At 31.4% G+C, this 25,161-nt stretch overlaps 3 protein-coding genes across 3 annotated transcripts; 2 read left to right on the forward strand and 1 right to left on the reverse strand.

Moving 5' to 3' along the window:
* Positions 1-486: 486 nt before the first annotated feature.
* Positions 487-8,287, forward strand: LOC125861623 (diacylglycerol kinase 1-like). Its single transcript, XM_049541481.1, has 14 exons — positions 487-552; positions 2,694-2,764; positions 3,747-3,954; positions 4,405-4,527; positions 4,607-4,735; positions 5,042-5,127; positions 5,519-5,642; positions 5,936-5,984; positions 6,345-6,427; positions 6,593-6,660; positions 7,411-7,485; positions 7,564-7,651; positions 7,747-7,863; positions 7,970-8,287. Exons 1-14 carry the CDS (start codon positions 487-489, stop codon positions 8,270-8,272), a joined length of 1,590 nt encoding a protein of 529 aa, XP_049397438.1. The 3' UTR covers positions 8,273-8,287.
* Positions 8,288-13,122: 4,835 nt separating this feature from the next.
* LOC125863339 (vesicle-associated protein 4-1-like) lies at positions 13,123-17,285 on the forward strand. The gene is made up of 7 exons (XM_049543528.1): positions 13,123-13,362; positions 14,011-14,081; positions 14,437-14,518; positions 14,638-14,756; positions 16,669-16,746; positions 16,831-16,950; positions 17,047-17,285. The coding sequence occupies exons 1-7, from the start codon at positions 13,230-13,232 to the stop codon at positions 17,110-17,112; spliced, it is 669 nt and encodes a 222-aa protein (XP_049399485.1). The 5' UTR covers positions 13,123-13,229; the 3' UTR covers positions 17,113-17,285.
* A 260-nt stretch (positions 17,286-17,545) lies between these two features.
* LOC125863300 (cyclic nucleotide-gated ion channel 4-like) lies at positions 17,546-24,746 on the reverse strand. The gene is made up of 8 exons (XM_049543485.1): positions 24,081-24,746; positions 21,972-22,187; positions 21,230-21,543; positions 20,457-20,565; positions 19,773-20,009; positions 18,467-18,553; positions 18,196-18,338; positions 17,546-17,935 (listed from the first exon to the last, which is right to left on the reverse strand). The coding sequence occupies exons 1-8, from the start codon at positions 24,660-24,662 to the stop codon at positions 17,563-17,565; spliced, it is 2,061 nt and encodes a 686-aa protein (XP_049399442.1). The 5' UTR covers positions 24,663-24,746; the 3' UTR covers positions 17,546-17,562.
* Between the last annotated feature and the right edge of the window lie 415 nt (positions 24,747-25,161).

Raw genomic sequence — 25,161 nt, forward strand, 5'->3', positions numbered from 1 at the left:
TTTAATTTCTTTTCACTTGAAACTTTATTTAATTAATTTAGTATCTTTTCACTTATAATTATTTTTAATAAATTATGTGTATTTTTAAAAAAATAAAATTAAAAGTGTCCTTTAATTTTAATGTTTTAATATTTTTATGTTTCATTTTATTTTCTTCACTTATTTTGATATCCGTTCAAAATTAACTTATTTTAAATACAAGACATTTGAACTCAAATCAAAATGAAAGACAAAGAAAATAAACTCAATAGAAAAATAAAAGAGAAAAAACAATGAATTTAAGTAAAAAATAAAGTTTTGAAACAAGGTAAAAAAATGTGTATTAACTTAATTTAAATACAAGATTAAAAAAAATGTAATATTAACTTAATTTAAATACAAGATGAAAAAAATAAGAATATTTTTTTTCAAAAAATTAAGAAATTAATTTATTTTTAAAAATAATAATTTTTAATTAAAAAAATAAAAATATATATATTTACATACATGGCGGGCGAGTGTGTACAAACACAACCAACTTGGATGGTTGAAGGTGCCACATCAGCACAAAAGGTGCACAAAAATACGGAAAAAATGAGTTTAGGGGTAATAAGATCTTAGTTCAGTTTAAGTATATCTCTGAAATTTCGGTTATAGTCTAGGGATACTTATGCCTTTTCCCTATAATTATTACTGTATATATTACTTTGACTCTTGAATTCACTTTTGAAACTTAGAGATAGATGACAATTGAAACTTGCACAATACAATATTTTCTTTGTTTCAATTTATGCAGTAAAATTGACTTTCAAATATTTTAAATCATAAATTATTAGACTTTTAACATAATTTTTAAATATATAAAATTCTATTTTTTAAAAACTTAGTAATATCATATCAAATTCACAATTAAAATATTTGACTGTCGGAATGGCACAAAGGATTTAGACTTATTTCCCCTTTTAATTAATGTGTTTGTTTCTCTGATTTTGTTTGTTTTAAATTTTAATTGTTATTTTTTTCCCTCTTGTGTGTTTCTGAACTAACAAGGTTGACAAAGAAATCTCACGAGTTGGGCCAATTCAAATTGTGGAGTACTTTGAAATAAGACTAGTGTAAGAAAGTGGAAGCATTTAGGCAATAAACACCATCTTCGATTTTTACAATCGTGATTTCTGAGTCAACTTACGTGAAAATCACCGTCAATAGATATTAAATGATCATGTTCACCAAAGCTACGACAGATAAATGAGAAGAAATCACTTAATATTTTTACTACTTCATTGGCGGCTAAACCACACCCTTAAATGGTGTTGGTGCACATTTGGATTGTTAATATTTCTCACCAAATATTGAAATTAGTAAAGATTTTAAGAAAATTATTAATTAGAAATTACCTAATAAAAATATTCACACAATCAGTGCATAATTTAAGTGATTGTAGCCCAAAAAAAGTTGACCGGAGGAATGCCTTTTGTTGAAACTACGAGCAAATAGATGACTGCCACGTCTACAATCTTTTTTTTTTTTCATCAAAAGAATAGCACTAGTCATAACTCACAAGTATATACGTTAACGAATCGAGAAAATAACATCAAAGTATATTGCTAAATATTGAAATAATAATTTAAAGTTGCAGAATCTTAAGTTGTTTAGGATTTGTTATTTTCTATATTTATTTTAATTACTGTCTAGTTAGAATTTGTTTGTTATAATTTATATAGAATAAATTTTCTAGTCCTAGTTCAATTTGATTTCTTATTATTATAAATATAGGAATGTTGCTAGTTATTTTCAATAGAAAGAAATAGAAAGAGAACAAGAAAAAAAGAGAAATAGAAAGAACTTGAAGTAAGATTCAAGAGCTTTTGAGTTAATGAGTAAAATATTTTCCTTCGAATAAACTGTGAAACTTGATCTCGGCGGGCAAGTAAGCATTCTAATTTTGAGTACGTACATTTAGACACCTCATCTCGTTTCAATTGTACCAGTTGAAAACTTCAACTAACAAAATGATCATCTAAACACCTCCAAAATTTATGTATCACATCAGCGTTTGATGTGCACTACACATAATGATTAATGGGAACGAGTTGAACTATTTAATTGTCAATTGAGACGAAATTAATATATCTAAATATACACTTTTAAAGTTAGAGTGCTTAGTTTACCAGTCAAGATAAAATTTAATATGTTGATGTTTTATGCTTATTGTCTGAGAATAGATTCAAGACAATCCATTAATTAAATTTTATTTTTAACCATTTCAATCCTTTAAATTAGTCAAGAGTAGGCCGTTTTAATTTTAGTCTCCGTCAAATATTTTTTTAAAATATACCAAGGTTTACCTGATTATAGTTTAATTATATTATGGCAAGTTAGACATAAATATTGCGTACTCTCCTTCAACTAATCCACTTTTCTGCCTAACTTTTTTGTCTTTATATATACACATTTAATGTCACACAAATTCTAATCAATTCTACTTTTTCTTAATAATTAAGAAAAGCTTAGGAAGTTTTCAGTAATATTAACTTTGGTTACTTCTCAAACTCTACTTCTACTTGTGATTTAACACATTTGGTTTATTACTCAAGTTAAGTATCTTCCGTACTACTATAGATTGTGATTCTACGTTTTCTTTTATATTCTTCAAAATTTAGTTATATAGATATAATTATCTGAATTCAAATTTTATAATATTGCTAAAGCAGATTGTCTACAGGATTGCAACTATGGTCAAGAATGCAAACTTATCAACACTTGGCAATTTGTTCCACAAAAGGTGCTCTTTTATAACTCTGTCTTAATATACGTGTCATAGTTCAGATTGTAAGAGTGATTTTTTTTAATTTTAATCGTTAGTTTAGATTTAGATACTACTTTAAAAGTACTTTTAGACTCTAAATTTTATGAGACTCAGACAAATTCAATTTCAATTAGGGTTCAGAAAGTTTACTATGTCCTAAACGCTAACTTATGCCTATATAAAAGATAATATATAAATTTAGGAAGAGTCTTGAAAATTCTATAAATTTATGAAATGTTCGAGATCAGATATGAAGATAAGTCAGAATGCTTCTTGACAACCATCCATACAATTCTTTCATGAATATAAAAAAAACTCAAGAAGGTTTACAACCTCATTTTAGTTGGAGAAATACGTCTTTAAAGTAGCTACGTACACTGTTTTATCAGCAAAAAGAAAAATATTTCTTCATATTTTATTTACAATTTATTTTTTGTCTTTTTAAAATATGTTTCAAACAGTACTATAGTAATTACAATAACTAACAATTTGAAATAATTAAACCGAATATGAACAATAAAAAACTTATTTGCTCTCAAGTACTAGTTTTGTCCTACAATTTGTTGGAAGATGGTGCTCCAAGGAGGGAATATAATCGATATTGACATCAATTTTTATTATTTTCTTTATATAATGAAGGTATTTCCTATTGAAAAATGTTGAGTGATTATTTTCGTAGAAATTTTAATTGAAATCATTGCAAAAAGGAAAAATAGTAGTGCTTTTACACGGAAAAATTAGAAAGCTTTTCAGTATTTCAGTGATAATCTGTTTTCCACCATGCATTTTTCATAGAGTTGGTCCAGTGGAAAATAGATGAAAAAATCGTGTTTTATATCACAAATTTATAGTGCGACTCTACCAAGATTTAATAGTACAAATTAAGTTGTTATTGTTTCATGGGCATCATGACAATTTATATTTGAATTTTTAAACCATATGGCCTTTTTTTTTGCAGTCATGAAGCACTTATTACAGATTGTCAATCAGAAAACTATTTGAAGGATTATTACATTCCTGATTACATACTTCTACCAGAAAAGGAAATACAAAATGGCTATGAAGTAGCTTCTTGTCCTGTATTAGTATTTATCAACTCCAAAAGTGGTGGTCAACTAGGAGGACAACTTCTTTTCACATATGCTACTCTTCTTAACAAAAATCAGGTAAATTTCTCATGTTGTATGACGTTGTTTGATTGAATATGAAGTTAAAATGTTAATAGGAAGTTAAAAGTGTTTGTCTTTCGATTTCTGTTACTATCTGTTGTTTCTTGTACTTTGATTATTTTGTTTTAGTTATTGTTTTGTTACTATTTGTTGTTTCTTGTACTTTTGTTACTTCTTTTTCTGGATTGCTCTGGACTTTTTTTCCTTGAGCCGAGGGTCTATCAGAAACAACCTATCTACCTTTGAGGTAGGGGTAAGGTGTGCGAGCACTCTGCCCTCTCTAGACTCCAGTTTGTGGGACTATAGTGAGTGTGTTGTTATTCTTGGTATGCATACACATTTCTCGTTTCTTCACATACATAAAATTCAAAGGTTATTAAGCTCTTTGTGGAGTACAAAATGTCGCGATCTTCCAAAGTGTTCAATGTGGAAATGACTGTTTTTCAGGTATTTGATTTGGGAGAAAAGGCTCCTGACAAAGTTCTACATCAATTCTACTCCAATTTAGAAAAGCATAAGCAAAATGGAGATAGCTCGTCTTATGAGATCGAAAGGAGATTGAGAATCATAGTGAGTTTAGTAATTAGTTGAAGTATTACCTATGTTTTATTCGTTGCGATATATCTGAGGTATATTTACTCACCTCTAGGTGGCAGGTGGGGATGGAACAGCAGGTTGGATTCTTGGTGTTGTATCAGATCTAAAATTAGCTCATCCACCTCCTATTGCAACCGTGCCATTAGGAACAGGAAACAATCTGCCTTTTGCGTTTGGTTGGGTAAGATACGTACTAAGATCACATTTATATATCATCTTGTACAACGAACAATTTATGCTATATATGACATTAAACATGTTGCAATAGTTCACTCTTGATACTGTTTTTCGGGTGATTCTAGACTCTATGAAAGTATAAAATCAAAAAGTTTATGGTCTAAATGCAGAATAATAGCACTTGTGCTTAGAGGCGGATCTAGCATATAACTAATGAGTGCTTTGTTACTGTCTATGTTTATAGAGCACTCTTATAGGTAGTCTATCGATTAATTTTTCATCTCCTTGAGAATTTGTCTAATGATTGCAGGGGAAAAAGAATCCTGGTATTAACTGCCAGTCCGTGAAGTCGTTCTTGAATCAAGTGAAAAAAGGAAAAGAAATGAAAGTTGACAGGTAACGTTGGTTTTACTTGCGTTGTGAATTTGAAGATTCTCTGCATGTATGCATGTCAACACATAGATATGTTTCGCGCCCTGAGGTTATTGTACCTCATATATTGCTGTAAATATTTGCTTCGTCTTGGCCTGAAATACACCATTGTCTCGACTAATCTTCAGTACATACATTGTCCAATAATTCCTCGAATACAGTTGGTTTCAAGAATTTACCTTGTTTACATTGACTGACACTGATGCGGAAGCTGTTTGAAGGAAAATATGTGATTAATGTTCAAAAAACTTGTTTTTCTACAATGCACACACAAGTTTTTTATTCTTCATAAAGATGATTCATTAGACCACCTTGATAAATCGGAAATGACATGATGGTTATTGTGTTTCATCAGCTGGCATATTCTTATGAAAATGAGGGTTCCTAAAGAAGGTTCTTGTGATCCTATTGCACCTCTTGAGCTACCACATTCATTGCATACTTTTCACGGTGCGCCTCAAGCTGATACTTTGAACAAGGTATCAAATTCTGCAGTCCATTTTTTTCTTCATTATGGAAAAGCCATTTTCTTATGAAGTGTATTATGCAGCTAGAAATGTAGTTCAGCAAAGAGTATCTAGATATGCTCTGCCTATTTTAATCCTTTTTATAGATTGGAATACATCTAATATTTGATTGGTTTGGTTCAAAATAACTTTGTAACGTATACCTTACTAAGTTTTGCTTGAGAACCCTGATTTTCTCGTGAATAAGTTAAAAATTAAAATGTGGGATCTGCTTTTACCTAAAGGTGCATTCTGCTTATTTTCAGGAAGGCTATCATGTATTCCGGGGAGGATTTTGGAACTACTTCAGCATAGGTAAGAATTGTAATCTGTCTTTTGAAATACATCTTTACAATATTGTAGTACTCCATTTTGGCATTTCTAGTCCAGAAGAAATATTTTCAGTTGGTATACATATAGCCTGTTTTAGCGAACAATTATCAGACTAGATTGGTTTTATGACACCAATCTAAAACCAACAGTATATCTATACTAAAAGCTGTATTTAAGAGATCTACGTTTCATAGAATCAGTTCATATTTGAATTTTTTCAGTAGTGAGATGTTTCCTAATGTGGCCGATTTGATCAAGAGCTTAATTCTTGCGTTATCTGGTGTAATATTAATATTTTCATTCGTGAGTTGAAGTTTTTCACTTTTTTCCGTTAACTTGCAGGAATGGATGCTCAAGTTTCACATGCATTTCACAGTGAGAGGAAGCTCCATCCAGAAAAGTTCAAACACCAGTTGGTTAATCAGGTCCTTATTGTCATTTGGAATATGGTGTTATAATGTTATATTTTCCTACATGTTGTCTATATTTATGTATTAATTCAACTGTTGGTCCTTTTGTCTTTTCATTTGTTCGATTACTTTTATATGAAGTATCTGATGTTCTTTTCTCTTTGTTCACGATTTTTTTAGAGGAATTATGCGAAGCTTGTCTGTAAACAAGGATGGTTTTGCACTTCTTTCATGCACCCATCGTCAAGGTTAGTTTTATAGTCAAGGTTAACCTGTATATATCGCTGGTCGTATCATTTCTTTCCTTCATTGTTTGAACACATACCATTACCTTTCTCCCTGCCCGTATGCCACTATGGTTTGGGAAATAATTTTAGCAATAGTGTACTTCCATGAGGTTCTCCTTTAGATGAAAACCTTGTACTGATACTGATTACAGTATCAGTAATTTTCTCTCGTTATTCATAGTGAATAGTGGTTGAGCGCCAACATTTTGCCTATGGCAAGACCTATGAGGGGGGATGGAGTGGCTTGGGTCGGAGTCATGATCGAATATGGCACTTGCTTGGTTCTCTTAGTTAAGAAACAAAGTTGTGCCTGTGCTATTAGCTATAACTTTTGGCATAATGATAAGCATTTGATCCTAACAAGTTGTATCAGAGCCAAGGTCACGAATTCAATTTCCAAGAGCAACATGTTGCATGAGACAGGTGTTGGGAGGGGGATTGTTAATGCCAACATTCTGCCTATGGCAAGATCCCATGAGGGGGCTGGAGCCTGGAGTGGTGCGGGTCGTAGTCATAAATCATAATCGAACATAGTGCTTGGTTGGTGAGATTAGTTAAGAATAAAGTTGTGCCCTTGCTATGAACTATATCTGTTCTGTGTTACATTAGTATGTGAAGATGATGATGAATGTAACAATGCCTCTCTTATAACTATTGTTTCATTTCAAACTAAACGTCGTTGATTGTATCTCTTTAATTTTCTGCGCACAGAAACATTGCTCAGCTAGCAAATGTCAAAATAATGAAAAGGTCAGGTGAATGGATAGACCTACACATACCAAGCAGGTAGCAATATTGTTCTCTATTACCTACTGCATTACTTCCGTGCCTTTTTCTTAACCATATCTGTGGTTGGATATGCAGCATCAGGTCTATCGTCTGCATTAATTTGCCCAGCTTTTCCGGTGGACTTAATCCTTGGGGAAGACCTAACAAGCAGAAGCTGCATGAGGTCAGTTTCGATTTTCTTTGAAGTATCTTCTACCCAAATCTAATCAAAGAATGTCATGTGTCAATAATGTAAAACATTTTCTGTACTTTAAACAGAGGGATCTTACTCCTCCATATGTTGATGATGGTCTACTTGAAGTTGTTGGTTTCCGCGATGCTTGGCATGGACTTATTTTGTTTACTCCAGGAGGGCACGGGACACGCCTTGCACAGGTTGTTAATTCAATAGAAACATGTTTGATTGATTATGTGTTCTTACTAATCGATCGTTAGATCATAGATGTATAATGTTCATCTCTATTTCTACTGTTTTTTTTAGGCGAATAGAATACGATTTGAGTTTCACAAGGGTGCTGGTGAGCATACATTTATGAGAATGGATGGGGAACCATGGAAGCAACCACTTCCTATAGATGATGACAAAGTTGTTATAGAAATCTCTCATTTTGGTCAAGTGAGCATGCTTGCTGCTCCACATTGTCTATCAAAAAGTATCAATCTTCCTTCTATAGATCAAAGTTTTTTTGAAGATGACTTGGTGGAGGAGATGAGAAAGTTGGGTGCAGCTGATAGTTTCCGAATTCCAGATGGTTTCGATATAAAACATCGTGAACAGAGTTAACCAGCACATGTGTTAGTAGGATGTAACAGGCGTTCCTGTGAATTGTTATCTTAGCCAGGGAAATTACAGTTATAGGAAAGAAAAAAGGTTAATTGGGCCTTTAGAATTAGCTTACATACAACCATTGTAGCATACTAGACAAATAAAAAGGAAACCAATATTGTAGTACTTTTTATCATGATATTTGGGTATCTTTTTGAATAATTTTTAATTATAAAAGCTAATTATCTGTAATTCGTATATTTCTAATTTACGTTTAAAAAAAATACTATCAGATTAAGGACCATCATATTCTGGATAAAACCATTTTTTTTTTCATGAGGTCAGAATATTACTTCCTCTTTCCAAATTTGTTTGCTATAAATTATAATTTACCCTGATACAGAGAGTTTTAATTAAAATAAAAAGAAAAGAGACATGAAGTATAAATAGTATAACATTAGCTAGGTATGGAAAAATTCTTTATAAAGAGTGTTTTTCTTTTAATGGAGCTCTATATAATGTAGACTCCGATATAATTAGGCTCTAATATAGATACCCGACATCAAAATAAGATCTACTAGAAGGCATGCCAATGAAAGCTGAATTAGTTTTCATTACAAAAGTTTGTATTACGTTTTATTTTTTGATTTTTCACTAATATCGGGTACCAAATTGAAGTTTAACTATTTTGAATTTGTGCCTCGTAAAGCCCCATTCGAGGGAGCGCATCCTATCAAGAATCTTCTCATAAAATAGGACTTGAAATTCGAGACATTTGATTAAGAGAAGAGAAATTTTATTTTACTGCATCACATCTTTCCTTTGGTGGTGTACTCCGTTTCAATATATTTGTCTAAAGGGATAAAAGTGGAATGGAAAACAAATTGTATGGATAATTTGAATAAAAATAGTGATTATAATTCATTGGATATTTTGGTTTTTATATTGTTTGGATTAGGATCCAAGTCCAGCCCCACAGACTAGGGAAAACCAGGTGCTCCCCACTCCTGTCCATATCAAACAAACAGATAATTGGATCAGCTAAATTGATACTCCCTAGATAAATACATACATTTTTTTTAAATTTTAATATATTTATCTTCTTTTTAAAAAAAAAATATTTTTTATCTGATTTAAATTTAATATGAAATTCTAGAAATTAACAAAAATAATTAAAGAATTGTCAAAGAAATTAAAGAGTTGTCGAGAGATATCTTTTATACATACTAAAATAAAAGTAAAAACAAATTGAAACGAAGAAACATCTTTTATATATAAATGTAAATTGTAATATTTTAAACTATACAGATTTTATGATAATATATCTTATTCGTCTCAATTTTTGTATTTGTTTTTTTTTCTAATTTTTGAGAGTCAATATAGTTAATTATTAAAATTATTAGATTATATCAACTTAATATTAGTCAAAATTATATAATTTGATCTGAACAACTAAAATTGCATAAACTAAAACTAAGCAACTATATATAACTTTGTTATAACTATACAAACATTTTAAATTTATAAAGTTTAAATATTTTGTAATGACACAAAAACATTACATTATTATATATTTTATTATATTTAAACCATAAATAAAAGATCTTCCTGTTTATTAAATTCATACAAAACTAAATAATTACTATAGTGTGACTTAATTTGGAAGCACTTCACCCTTTAAATATGAAACTTTTTGACGTGAATTTAAATTTAATCAATATTTAATATAAATATATGAAATTTTCGTTAGATAAATTTAAATTTAATCGATATGGATAAAAAATTAATAGCGTAAGAAATAAAAATGAACCCCCTTTCTTTTCTGTGCATCCAACGTACACACCCCACTTGTCATTCAAAACCAGGAGACACCGCAAATCCCTATCCACCGCCTTTTTTCCTTTTCTTTTTTTTTAATTATTAGTTTTGTATTTATTTTTTTTTGCCCCCAATTGCTGTCCAATTTCCTATCAAAAAAAAAAGTGTCACTACACCTTCATTCTTCATCCAAAAACAAACAAAGCAAAATTAAGACAAAAAAAATATCACTCCTTTTTTATTACTTTACAATCAAAAGGAAGTTTGAAGAAAATGAGCTCATCAAGAAGAGCATGGATGGTTCATCAAGAAGAGCATGGAGCAATAGAGGCATTAAAAGATGGAATTACACAATGAGACTATTACAACAACATGCCAAGGCTAATTATCTCACTAGGCAGAGCCTTTATGGAAAATCATCTACAATAATTGTTTCAAATAAAATGATTATGATGAAAGACAAGAAATTGAAGCAATCTGAAGAGTCTTTAAGAAATGTTATGTACTTGAGCTGTTGGGGACCTAATTGATAAGAGTAATCTCAATCTCAAGAAATATGTTTGTATGTATATATTTGATGATGATCACGATAAATCAATCAATAAAATGTTGTTCTTTTTAGTACTAGACGTTATGAAATTTTACATGATTTCACGCATTAAATTTGTCGTTACAACGACATAGGTTGGTTAGAATTATGAATGTATTAATAATAATATATAAATAAATTATATGAAATTAGTTATTCGTTATTGTATTTTTTTTTATATATATATTATTCCTCTATAATTTATATGTGTTATATTTATGTTTACTTTTAAAATATAAAACACGTGCGTGGTGTGTTGAATTTTAGTAGGGAGTAGATCCAAATCCACTAATAGGAGTATATATACGAATATAATCCAATTTCAATTAGAGTGAGTTTAAATTAGAGACAGGCTAATTCATTTGAATATAATATTTATAATTAATTATATTTAATTTTGATTTTATATATTAACACGTTAAATATATGTATTTCAAGTTTAAATTCGGTTAAGTTGATAATATTGTAATTAATTAATTCTTAAATTAGTGGGATTTAGAAAATTTGAGTGAGGAGAATCAGATTAGAAAGTTATTAACAAGTCTGAAAAAGCGAATTTGAATTTTGACTATGATTTTTGTAAATTATTTGGATATGATGTTGTTTAATTTGCTGAAAATAATGTTTGGAGATTGTTGGTTGGAGATTGGACGGTTGGTGGAATTTTGGACTGATTTTGAATAATAATGTAATTGGATATCACATAAAAGTCTTAGCGTGTTATACCTTTTTTAATACAAAATAAATATACTTGTAGATATTATTATACAATATACTTAAATTATTTGTATATGATACAAAAATTGTATAACAATAAATAATATTGTATAAATGTTATTGTACAAAAATTGAACTATACAGATATAAATTTAAAATATGATTATGTGGAGTGCTAGGCTGTATATTTTTAGGAAAAACGATAGTATGCCTTTTATTTAGGATATAAATATTAATAAATAAGACAATTTTTAGTACCATTTTACACCAAGTATTTGAATTGGATCGTGAGCGATTTAATGCCACTAGACATTTGTCCGTTATTTGTAGTTCTGGCAACAATGATGTTTGTGGCAGCGAAGCTATGGGGACAACGAGGTTTGGATTCGAGCTTAAGTAAATGCACGGAGTAGTGGCGGAGTCAGAAATTTCACGAAGGTCATGAAGAATGTCCAGAAAAAGTGGAAAAAAGAAGGTTACAAAGGGGTGAGATTTGCACACGTGAGCACCTAAGCGTTGACCCTTTTTAAAGGTGTCTAAAATCACAGGATTACAATACCTTATTGTATCAAAAACGTTCAAAATATGTTATTTAATCACACCATATGTCATTTTACTTATATGTTAGGTACTATTTTTCGATGAAGTAATAATGATATAACATAGCTTACGCCCTTGACACAGAGTACTATGTGAGTTCATATAAACATCATGAAATTAACAGAGGATCTATAATTGTTTGGTACTAATTAAATAAATTTTTTCAGCGGTCTTCATTTGTTTTTTTTTTATAATTCTTGCTGGTGATATCAAGTGTATAAGAACGATATACAATATGTGTATCATTAGTGCATTTACCATTAGACATTTATTATACGCAAAATAATATTGTAGAAATATGTATTTTATACAATAATTATATAATTTTTATACTTATGATACATTTTCTATACATATTTAGTGATGATATGTTTTCTATTACTATATATAATTTAGAGCAACTTTCACATATAACAAACACAAAATTCATATTTGTATGCTATAACAAAGTTTGTATAATTGCGCTCCATAACAAACATAAATATGTATATTTCGCTATACATATACAAAAGAAAGTAATTGTATAATCTGTTTTGGTATACATATACAAAAAGATCAATTGTATAAAGTGAGAGAGGCGAGTGAGCGAGCGAGATCTGGGAGAGGGGAGAGAGGGGGAATGAAAATATATGTATATATACAATTTTCTCTCGCTTTATACAAACACAAACACATTTTATACAATTTGCGTTTTTTTTTTGTATAAAGTGAAAGAGGCAAGTGAGAGAGCGAGATCTGGGAGAGGGGAGAGAGGAGAACGAATGTGTATATATATATATATATATATACAATTTTCTCTCGTTTTATACAAACACAAACACACTTTATACACTTGCGTTTGTATAAAAAACGAGAGAGGCGAGGGAGAGAACTAGAGTGGCGAGCAAGATTCATCAGGAGAGAGGTGAAATAACAACAGTTTGCTATGAGGTACAATTAAATCAAACTATATTTATTGCATTTAATTTGAATTAATAATTTGTTATTATATACAATTTTCCTATAATTTATAACTTTTAAGTGACTTTAACTTATGTGCAATTTTGGAATTTAATAACATTTTAAAACTTGATTTGACGAGTTGATAAACGTACGAAAAAGTCCATAATATTATCATCTTTTTTGACTTATATATACGTCTTCCCAAAAAAATAAATTAAAGTCAAACTTTTAGCTCCACCTAAACGACAACATTCATTCCCCTAAATTTGTTTATGGCCTGAAATTGAAAGTTATCATCGGCGTTCCACCATGGCTGCTGCCGACCACCGCAAGCGACAGCAGTCCAACGGGAAACTCTCGTGGCTTTGCCCCTTCACTAAATCGATATTTCCGGCTAAGCGTCGGCTCCGGCTCGATCCTTCTAACAATCTCTACTTTCCATGTGAGTCATCGCTCCTAAACCCTATACTACTTTATTGCACTTTAAAGTCGTTAGGTTCGAAGAAATTGTTATTGTTTGAATTATTCATAGTACGAAGAAAAGTAATTTGGTCTCAAATTCTGTATTTTTGTTAAAAATATTCATTTCATTTGTACAAAAAATCTATTCAGAACCTATAAACTTGAAATCTAGTGATATCTAGTCGGAGTTATGATATTTGTAAAGAAAAATGGTTTCTGACCATAAGTGAAAGGAAGATACTTCTGTTTTTTTTTTTTTGATAACCATGGTGTCTGGGCCAGATTGCGCTCACCTGGACTAATTCCATGAGGTATCTGTCACCTCACCAGATTGCCCACCTCGACTAATTCCACGAGATATATGTCACCTCCCACTAGCAATAGGTGCAGATGGCAAGAAATCACCTAGTGTTTTGTCTCTATTGAGAATTGAACCTGAGACCTCATGGTGCTCAATTCACTTCATTGATCACTTAATTGAACGCTGGAGAATGATTTTATCAAGGAAAACATTTTGCCTTGTACCAAATAATATTATATTCATGTTTGAAGCAATGAAATTCTGTTTTAGCTATGTTATGTTGGCAATGATAGAATGATGGTTGCTGTTTTACTTTGTGTTCTGAAGATGAACCGGGAAAGCAGGCGAAGAGTGCCATAAAGATTAAGAACACAAGCAAATCTTTTGTAGCATTCAAGGTAAAATATTTCCCGCTATTTCTTGTGTTTGCAGCCTTTCAAGCTTTTTGGCATTGATAATAAATGCAGATTTAAAAAAAAATTATTTTAGTTGAAACACAGTTTGAGTATGCGGTGCCATTGATATTTTACCGGCTTTACCGTTTCTGCAACACTTTTTGCATGCAGTAGCTTACTGATTTATAACTTGCTTAAGTTATAAAATTTGTGATGTTTCTTGCGAAATTCAATTCAAAGATATTGTATTGTTATCTTAATCATTAATCCATATGGATGATTAAATAAGCAGTGGTTTAAGATTCTAATTCCTTTTTGAATTTTTAAGTAAGTTTCTGGTTCCTTTTGAATTTGTAAGTTTCAAACTACTGCACCAAAGAGCTGCTACATGCGACCTCCTGGAGGTATTCTTGTACCTGGGGAAAGCTTGATTGCTACTGGTATAAATTTCTCCTCACTTTTATTTCAATTAATTTAATATCCTTTTTTGTTTTGAGTGGAAAACAGATATTTGTTTTTACATCTTCCATTTAATTTTTGTTATGTATCTGATTGACAGTCTTCAAGTTTATTGAACAACCTGAGAACAATGAGAAACCTTTAGATCAAAAGACCAAAGTAAAGTTCAAGATCATAAGTTTGAAGGTGAAAGAAGGAACTGATTACGTACCTGAGTTGGTAAGTTAATCAAACTTCTAGGCCTTGAAAAATTGCAAGTTTCTCTATTAAACCACAAATTCTTTAGGTGCCATCACTGTTCCTTGGCTTATATGCATGTGTACTTTCTTCTGTTACACATTGAACTTGTTACTGACAGAATCCTGTTTATTAGTTATTCACTTACAGCAAATTTTCAAACTTGAATCAATTTTGTAGATCATGGATTTAAACATACTTTAAATTGGAAGTCATTAAGTTTCTTGTTTTCCTTTCTATTCCGTGTATCTTCTTTGGTGAGAATCCAATTCAATTTGCTCAAAGATAGTTTAGAAACAATGATTAAGAAATATAATCTTTTGTCATCTTCAGTGTTTAATAATAGAGTATATTTTCATCAGATGTTTTGAATGAAAATAGGGGAGCTCCATCAAAGTTAACAACTGAATATTCTACGAATTGCTGGCGGCCTGGCATATTGACATCTTGTTAGATGATTGTTTCTTTGTAACTTCCATTAAGGGCGTTCAGTGTGAAGGAAAATGTTTTCTTGAATAATGTTTTCTAGAAAAATAAGTGGATTTGTTACTTATTTTCTAATGTTCGGTATGTAAGCTAAAAATATTATCCTAAAAACATTTGTATGTATATAATCTAGACAAATGCTATGAGAGTGGGGGTGGGGGTAGGGATATGGGGTAGTGGGGATGGGGGCTATGAGCATGGGGATGAAGATGAGGTGTGTTGAAGGATGGGTGGAACACAATCTTGTGGAATGCCACTTGTAGAACTTGTTTTCCCTACTTCCATTAGGGAGGTCATCTTCCTCATTTTTAAGGAACTTGTTTTCCTATAGAAAATGTTTTCAAAACAATTTGATCAACCGAACATGGGAACACTGGAAACCGTTTTCTCATTTCCTCCATACTGAACACACCCTAAATTTATTAGTAATTTGTTAGATGAGGTTACAAGCTCTGCTGTTGATGCCCTTTAGTTAAGAGAGTAAGAGACAAATCTGTTTGACCAATGATCTAAAGCTAATTGGTGCTGGCTATATTCATATGGTGTGATTTCTCTTCATCTTCCATTCACTTGTTGAGGAGTTGTTCTAGCCACTTTTGTTGGCGTTCTACAAAAATGTTGATTGCTGCAGAGGCTTCTTTCTGTAGGTGATGGCTGAAAAGATGTTTTACTGGTACCTTCTTTTGCTTAAAGAATTACTAAGTTGCAAGAAAAGAGATGCTTTGTTCGTAGCAACTCATTCCCAGAATAGAAAATTCATTGATGAAATCTTAGAATGATGTGTTTATAATTGTAGCAAAACCATGACCTTTTCCTCTCTGCTGTCTACATATTAATGTTGTTCTTTTCCAGGAAAACCTGATGTTGGCGATTTCTACAATGAAAAAAGCCTTTGACATATAGGCTTGATGTGAGGCTTTCTTTTGACAAGTTTCTTTGCTAATCTCAATAGCTTAATCAGCTAAACATCTTAATATTTTCTTTTATGATGAAGAGAGTAGCATTACCGAGATTGAAAACTTTTCAGAACTTAATGATATTTAGTTGCTTTTGCATACAACTCTGAAATATAAATTTTCCACCTCCTGTATTACAAAAAATGAGAAGGATAACAATTTCATACATAATCCATCTTTCAGTCATAGTTTTTATCATTCTGGATATCTATGATTCCTTTTTCCTTTCATCATCATGCGTTACTCCTAGGTAAGTAGTCTTGGTGCAACAGCAGGACTACATTTGACCTGGGTGCTATTATTGGTAGAAAACTTTGTAATGTAAGAGGTAAATCATAGGTCGCAACCAAAACTAAAATGTGGGATTTCTGTTGCCCTTATATCGAATATCTGGTCTGTATCCGAAGTAATAGTTCTTAGTGGTGTAGCACTCATTTGTTTGTTTTATGCAGTTTGATGAACAGAAGGATAAAGTCAGTATTGAGCGTACTCTAAAGGTGGTGTTCTTGGACCCTGAACGCCCTTCTCCAGTAAGTGTTGAACATGTTATATTTGTTTGTTTATACATTGTGCTAATGGGCAGTCTCCAACCAAAGTTATTTTAATGATTAAAGGCACTGGATAAACTAAAACGTCAGCTGGCCCAAGCTGAGGCTGCAACAGAAGCTGAGAAGAAACCCCCCGTTGACACAGGTCCAAAAGTTGTGGGAGAAGGTTTAATAGTAGATGAATGGGTAAGTATCTGCTATTTGTGTAAAGACATGAATAATTCTAAGTCCCGGCTTACTTCATTCCTCTAACAATGTGTTTCTGCTCACTATGCTTTATAGAAAGAGCGGAGGGAGAGGTATCTTGCTCGGCAACAAGTTGAGGCAGTGGATTCAGTAAAGCAGTAGAGAGTGTTTATGTAAGTGCGTCTTTTTCCAGAATAGCAATGTAAAATCAGATCCACACTTTTTATTATTGCCTTTCTTTGGATTGATGGTGTAGAAGGTTAATGCAATGCTTCATGTAAAGAAGAACAATGAGTGGAGATTTAAGATTATTTAAGATTAGAAATAATTATATTTGGGAAAAGATACAAGTAGCACACATGGAGAATAGAATCAGACACACTTGATATGAGATGTTCTACATGACCTCAAAATGTACAGACTGCGTAGATCAGAATCTCCTTTTCTTTCTTAAACTCCGTGTCTGATCAAACATGAATTCACATAAATTGAAACGGAGAGGTTACTACATACCACAATCGAAGGACATATAGAAGGAGGGGGATGTGTTCCTTTCTCATAACAGAAAAGAACGTTACATTCCACAGGAGAATTCTTTGTTTGTTGCTCTTCTTAAAAATCAAAATCATCCTGATTAGGCTTTGGTGAAGTGAGCAAAGCTGTATAAAGCCTGAGTCTGTCTTCTGTCAATGACGAAGATCGAGACAACGGTCTTCTTGGTCGAATGAATGACAACGATGTGAGTGTCAACCGGTGTCTATATCTCCTCCAGGCCAACTGAATAGCAACGGCAGCCCAAGTTCGCCATCCTGGAGAATAATATCTGGCGCTTCTCTTCACTTTCTCATTCACAAATGTGTAGCGAAAATGTTGAGTGACATACTTGACATCGTCTGCTTCGAGGCCAAACGCTTCTGTGGTCTCGAGAGTCTCTAGCGATGAGGAGGAAGGCGGTAGACGCTCCACGAAGGGTTTCCGGAGGCACCTGTTGGGAAAAAAAAAAGAATGAAAAACACAAAAGATTTAGGCTTGAAACATGTCAAAATGTACAAAAACCTGTTTACCCAAGCTTTTGAGAAGCCAAAGGTGTTATCATTTTATTATAGTGATTATTCCGATGTCATACACAGATAGGACCATCAATCCCAGAATTAACCTTGTATACACTACCATCTTAGTTTACTAGACCAATTTTTCAAATTAATTAGCCAAACACAAACTACTCTCCGAAATATTTTACATTACCATGAGAGAAGTTCGTCGCCGCTGAAGTTTCCAGGGCCTAACATGCAACAACTTTTGACACCTTCCCGAAGTTCTTGACTGCTTTGGAGATGGCCTCTCACTATGAACAACATTCTTTGAACTGGATCACCTTCTCTTGTTATCTTTAAGAAAAAAATCGTGGCGTCTGGATCAGTTTGTAGGCACGTTGACTAATTCTATGAAATATTTGTCACCTTTTACAAGCAACAGGTACTAGGAATATGAATGTTTACATGGCATTTAAACTTACGGTTTCCCCCTTTGTGAAAATCAAGGACTTGACGCGATCGCATATGTTCTCCAGGACCAAATTATCCATATGTTGAAACAAAGGAACCTGAATAAATATGTGCAAAACATAATTAGTTTGGGCAATACATATGAATGATTCTAGCCCAGATAAGCTCAGTTGATTGCGTAAACGACCACTCAATTTTTATTTTATTTAACCAAAGTTTTTTTGTAACAAAAATAACATAACTTTGCTCAAATATCAGAGAGAGTTAGGATGCTGTTTCTATTCAAACTTCGCTTAAAAATCCCAACAATTCAACAACAACATATCCTATGTGTGACTTTTTTACTACAAAAAATAATTTAATAAATTCCGTAAATATTATAATAAAATCGAAAGATTTTTTGTTACAAAATATAATTGAATAAAATAAAATCAAAATTGAATGACCATCAATCCCACATTTTAGGCCCATTGTGTTATTCAGTCCATTTAAACTAAGAATACACTGACCTATCAAATTCTAGAAAAGGGTACGTACTTGTACAACAAGTAATTTAGGGGTTATTTGGTGTGAGGATAAGAATAAATAGTCGTGAGATAAAAAAATTGGTGTCTTGTTTGGTTGCCATGTTTGGGATTACTTATCCCACCATGTATATCATAGTGATGGGATAAGTTATTCCATATACATGGTGGGATAAGTTAACCCAGGATAATTAATCCTGGGATAACTTGTTCCCATGTTTTAATCCTCATTCCATTTTAACTTGTTTGTCCGATTTTAATTTGACATAAAATTTAGCAAGTAAAACAAAATTCTAAATTTTAGGGGAAAGGGCCAAAAATGTCTTTAAACTATGTGAAATGAACAAATGTCCCCCATTTATAGTTTGACTCAAAAATTCCCTTACCGTCAATATTTTGGTTCAAAAATGTCCTTGCAGTCAATACTTTGGTCCAAAAATTCCCCTATAGTTACTAAATGAGTGAAAAATGCCCTTTTCCGAAAAGTTAGAATTAATGTAAAAAAGATACTCCCTTTGTCTCATTGAGTTAGTTTGACTTGGCATGAAATTTAAGAAAGAAAGAAAGAAAGACTTTTGAAACTTGTGGTCTAAATAAGTGATAGATATTTGTGTGGCTATAAATCATTTCATTAAGGGTAAAATGAATATTTTAAAATTAAATTATTACTTAATATATAAATGTGTCATTCTTTTTGGAACTAACTAAAACAAAAAGTAAGTCATATAAATTGGGACAGAAAAAATAGTATTTTTTTTAAACAAACTAAAATGAAAAATAAGAAAAAGTTTACCTGTCTAACCAAGTCCAAACAAAGATGATATTTGATGTCTCTTCTAAGTCCCTCAGGAAGGTTGCTTATCATCTCATATTCATCAACTCCCCTTGTTGCTGCAAATCTATGCCTTTCATAATTTCTGACCCTTTGCTTGAATCCTTGAGGCAACCTTCTTCTCCTCATCCACCATTCTACATTTCTCATTTTTAGTTGCATTGCTTGTTTCTTTGATGTTGTTGCATGCAAGAAGACCTTCACCACAACATTATTATAATTACTATTATATGACCATAACATATACAACACCATTACGTTGTTTGGTTGCTGGTTAGGAAGTGAATTGTTTACGTATGCACTTGGTATACAATTCAACATAATACGTACGATGTTTGTCCATCGTTCTATAATTCTACACAAATAAAACATGTAGTACAAGTTCTGAGTCAATTTATGTATTTTATTTTATGCAGGATATATAGAAGATGGAATAACTAGGTCATACCTAAACCAATCCTTACGTACATAACTATAATCAACAATCAAACAACCCCTAATAACATTGTATGTTCTCTATTGTCAATATTGACAATAACAGAGTCAGAATTTACACTAAAGAAATTCAAAATATAAAATTATAAATACACAAATAAGTCAAGAAAATTCAATAGCTATATTGAGACTCATGTTTAGGAAGGTTACCTTGATATTACCAATCAACATAGTGACAAGAAGAAGACCAGTAGTGAGAACAATGATTATGAATACATCTTCCAACCAATCTGTTGTGCTCTCCAAATTGCCAAATGTACTGCATGTAAAATTATCATATAATTAAATACAATTTTCTGATTTGTTATTTTATACTACAGTGACAAGTAAATTATTTTATGGGGTCAGACTTCCAACCTACTACTATTTATTTTGCATCGAAAATATTGGGTTTAAAGATAAAAACGGTGTCATGACAACGCTACATCCGCCTCTGAATTTGCTTTAATGGCTATAATTAAGTGAAACGTTTAAAAGAGAAATCAAACACAAATACTCCTATGACTAATTAAGGGCTACTAAATATTCATTTTTAAAGTTGTACAAAAATCTCAAAAAGACAGATAATATGAACGGAAGGAAGTTATTAGTGATCTTTCATTTCTTACTAAAATTTTCTCTTATATCAGTCAATCAAATAGTATAAAAACTGCATCTTATTATGTAGATTAGACAAGACACACTACACGAAAATAAGAAATTAGTGACGGATTTTTTTCATAGTTAAATAGTAAAAATTCTATGTTAATCTCATTTAGTTATAAATTAAAAATGGATTATATAAAAATTCAATTAGCCAGAAGCTATTTAGCGATGAATTAGCTAGGGATTACTGATAAATTCTTAAAGCTAATCCATGTTTTCAAGAAGTGATGGGTCACCTTTTAAATTAAAGAGATAAAGTAAAATATGTACGTACGTACCTGAGAGTCATAAGACCCCAGAAGATGGGAAATAATATTTTCTCGAAACGATTCTCATTTGTGACAAGTTGAACAGTCCATTTATAAACTCCATAATCAAAATTGTGTTCAGAGGCTAGACATGTTGATCTTGGAATTTTGGTCTCACCCCATATGACTCTACTTTTATGCTTCACCAAATTACTTGTTCCATAAAATATTTGCTCTTCACATGCCAACATACTTAGGCTACAACCATTTGTAACTCTGCACTGTTGTTTCAAACATTTTGCAGCCCTTTGGATTCCTAGCAAGTACCAACATGCTCCCACTGCCTGTATATACGCTCATATTTTAGAGTGTAACAATTCGGTATGAAACATAAACGTATCTTTTAACTTGACGTTAATTAACATTTATGTATGTCCTTCAACTTTGGATATGCACAATATTAGTTACTTAAAACTTGTATAAAGTTGAACAAGTAAACACATGGCGTCTCATACAAATTGTCATGTAGTGTATCTACTCATTTAGCTTTATACAAGTTTAAGTATCTATTGTGCACGCACACCCAAAATCGAAAGATATAAATATCAAATGAGAACAAATTAAAGAACATGTATATGTATTATGTCTAATAAAACAAGAAAATATTAATTATCTTTTCTTGATATGTTAAAAATGATAAGTAAAAATAAAAATTTATTTTTTAAAATACTGAACAAATAAAAATGAACATATGAAAATAGTGAATACTTACGTGAGAGGCAACAAAATAAGCAATCAAGTTAAGAGCAATTCCCCACCAAACAGTACCAAAAATGTATCCAGAGAGATTCTGCATGCGTCTTAGTAGGCAAACAGAGTGATAAATTTTGGGCAGATATTGAAACAGAAACATTATTAATAACACTGTCATCACTGTTGTTGTATATCCTTTCTCCAATAAACCTGGAATCCCTACCCACATTACTATCTGCAACAAAATAATATCAAATTATTAATTAATAATTCCCTCAAACTTCTAAAATTAATAAATATTATTTACTAAGCTACTGAATGTACATGTCAAAAATATGGATAGTCCTATTAATTAATGAGGTAATTTTTTTTGATCGCTTGGTTCGGAACAAGTTATCTCGTAATTAATTATTAATTAAATATTCTGGAATAAGTTATCCCAAGATAAGTTATTCCACCATGTATATGAGATATATAACTTATCTTATCACTAAGATATAAATGGTGGAATTAATATTCCAGGGTTGTCTAATATAATATTCCCTTTGTCCATAATTACTTGTCCACTTTTCCTTTTATAGTTGTCCCTAATTACTTGTCCATTTTGACAAATCAAGAAAGGACAAAATAATTTTACCTATTATACCCTCAATTAATTACTTTGAAAAAGGTAGAATTTCTTGAAAATCTTGAATTTTTAATCCATCCACTTCATAATTAATAGGGGTAAAATGGTAAACTCACTATGTCAATAATTGCTTTCTTAATAGGTGTGTCAATTCAAAAGTGGACAAGTAATTAGGGACAGAGGGAGTATCTCCAACCAAACGTAGGAGAAAATAATCATGCATTTTATCCCTGGATTATTATACCTTATACCTCACACCAAACGACTCCTAATAATGTTGGTGTTCGCACAACTAAAAAATCACTATTTTCTCATTGAAAAATGTTCAGCGGCGATTTGATTGAATCAATGTGAAAAGAAAAAATAGTAATTATGAGGAAGCTTTCCAGTATATCAATGAGAGTTGTTTCTCACGCAATGCATTTTTCTAGCTGATTTGGTGAAAAATAAATTAAAACATTATGTTTTATAACACAAATTTTCTACTAATTTACGGTGAGAAAATCTTTATTTGTAGCAGTATCAACTAAAATCTTGCGGCTTCAAGATACATTTTATACATATCACGATCACAAATTCGAGTTTGGCATCCGTTTTTCGTCCATACATATATATATTTTTAAAATATGAAATATAAAGTCTGAAAATCATCCTTTTATCTGTTCATTATATCGTGTTGATTCTATAATATTAAAAAAAAAAAAAAGGACAAGTGTCAAAAATTTGAGAGGCCCCCCCCCTTTTTTTTAGTTATAAATAGATTATAGGAGTAGGGTTTTTTTAAAAAAATATTGAATACTATTTGTTAAATGTTTATCAATTTCACTACTTCTATCCAAATATATATCGTAATTGCTTATTTATAAAACTAATTTAGTACCTAAAACCATTTTTGAACACTTGATGTTTATAATCTACTTTTAAACATCTAACCCAAAGGGGCTATTGGTGACTCAGAAGCTATATATAGAAGAAAATAAAAAAATAGACTTGGGAGATATCTGTGAGGTAGACTACTCCTCATTATATTATCGTACTAATTTGTTTGAGTTCCTCTTTCTCTACGAAAAACAGACGAGATGCAGAATCTGAAGTTTATGGCTTTGTGATTCTAATCGTTGTAAGTTATTGGATCCTAAAAGTAATAACTCGAGGTTATAATAGTAATAAATTTGTAGTAATATTTAATGGATGTCTTAAAAATAATATAATAATTTTAATAAAAAATTATTGAATTCGACCGAACCTAACGCAAAGTTATCACGGCGTGCATAAGAACCAACGGCCATGACATGCATGCCTTTGTCTTCTTTTACTAACAATATTTCATACTAAAATACAAAACATGCATCACCATTTATCATCACAATACATTGTACAAATACCACAAAAGAAGCATCTAGGTTTATATTTTCTTTGATTCTTTGTGTTTAGCTTATACTTCATCGATCAACATCTAAAAATTTAACCTGTTAGATAAAAAATATTCAACAAACGCACCTGAGGTAAAGGAAGGATGACAAAGAGATCGAAAAAGAAACCCTTCTTGGATTTCAAGTATCGTAAGGCCACAAAACATCGAAAACTCTGGTCTTGATGTAGTTGAGAACCTCGACTACTACTACTAATTCGATTTTCATCCATTTTTCCATCGTAAGGACGTAATTTATGCATCTTGAATTGTATCCACATGTTCCATAAATGCATCGCATCGGTCATGCATCGAAGAACCGTGACCGTTACCGCGAACCAACCGTCGATAAAAAGGCACATGCAAGTCTCGCTTATAGAAAGGGCGTAGAAAAAAAGAGGATCCACAAATAGCCCCGTGGCGCATACTAATAAAAATACTCTATTCCATTCTTGAACCCAAGGCGCTCTAGGGTCTATGACTTTCCACGAGAAAAAGTCTGTCAGTCCTCCTCTTCGACTACGACCACTACAAATGTTGTAGTCATTAGAATTATCATCTTCTTGTTCCTCCTCTTCTATGTTATCTTGCTCTTCCTCGTCCTCGTCCATGTCATCATCACTTCGATCACTATAATTATTTGATAGTTCAAGTTCATGATGACTAGCCATTAATTTTTTTTTTTGTGCTAGTTTTTTTTTCTTTTATGGATTTGGGATATGGAGGTAAAAAGGAATGAAGAGAATATATGCACTGATTTTTTTGGAGTTAGGAGGGGATATATAATTTGAAACAATTAATAATAACAAGAAGAGGACATAAATTATTGTAGATATGGGAAGAGCATGACCTGACAAAAATGATAGGAACTTCCATGACTACCCTTATGTAATTACAAGGATATATACCAATAAATTAGTTTTAAAAATGTAATCAACGAAATTTGTTTTTGAATTTTTTGAAATTACTACTAACGTTTTATAATTAAGTAGTTTTATTTTATTTCATTTTTGCCAAAGATGAAAAAGCACTTTCTAACGGTGTTTGGTTGGAAATGCTATTTTCCTCTAATTAATATAAAAGAATTATTAAGATATGATACATTCCATATTTAAAGACAATAATTAAAAGACAACTTGTCTTTATTACTCTTTTAAGTCTTTCCAAATT

This window comes from Solanum stenotomum, chromosome 4 (assembly GCF_019186545.1).
Source record: "Solanum stenotomum isolate F172 chromosome 4, ASM1918654v1, whole genome shotgun sequence".
NCBI lineage: Eukaryota > Viridiplantae > Streptophyta > Magnoliopsida > Solanales > Solanaceae > Solanum > Solanum stenotomum.

What these genes read in the sequence shown, in the direction of transcription:
- LOC125861623 (XM_049541481.1), top strand. Translation starts at nt 487, where the DNA reads ATGGCGGGCGAGTGTGTACAAACACAACCAACTTGGATGGTTGAAGGT. An exon ending in GTGCCACATCAGCACAAAAG is followed by an intron (nt 553 to 2,693) that starts GTGCACAAAAAT and finishes TTGCTAAAGCAG; the next exon opens with ATTGTCTACAGGATTGCAAC. An exon ending in GGCAATTTGTTCCACAAAAG is followed by an intron (nt 2,765 to 3,746) that starts GTGCTCTTTTAT and finishes TTTTTTTTGCAG; the next exon opens with TCATGAAGCACTTATTACAG.
- LOC125863339 (XM_049543528.1), top strand. Translation starts at nt 13,230, where the DNA reads ATGGCTGCTGCCGACCACCGCAAGCGACAGCAGTCCAACGGGAAACTC. An exon ending in GGAAAGCTTGATTGCTACTG is followed by an intron (nt 14,519 to 14,637) that starts GTATAAATTTCT and finishes TCTGATTGACAG; the next exon opens with TCTTCAAGTTTATTGAACAA. An exon ending in CTGATTACGTACCTGAGTTG is followed by an intron (nt 14,757 to 16,668) that starts GTAAGTTAATCA and finishes TGTTTTATGCAG; the next exon opens with TTTGATGAACAGAAGGATAA.
- LOC125863300 (XM_049543485.1), bottom strand. Translation starts at nt 24,662, where the DNA reads ATGGCTAGTCATCATGAACTTGAACTATCAAATAATTATAGTGATCGA. An exon ending in GTTTGGACTTGGTTAGACAG is followed by an intron (nt 18,554 to 19,772) that starts GTAAACTTTTTC and finishes ATATTTATTCAG; the next exon opens with GTTCCTTTGTTTCAACATAT. An exon ending in TTTTCACAAAGGGGGAAACC is followed by an intron (nt 18,339 to 18,466) that starts GTAAGTTTAAAT and finishes TTTTTCTTAAAG; the next exon opens with ATAACAAGAGAAGGTGATCC.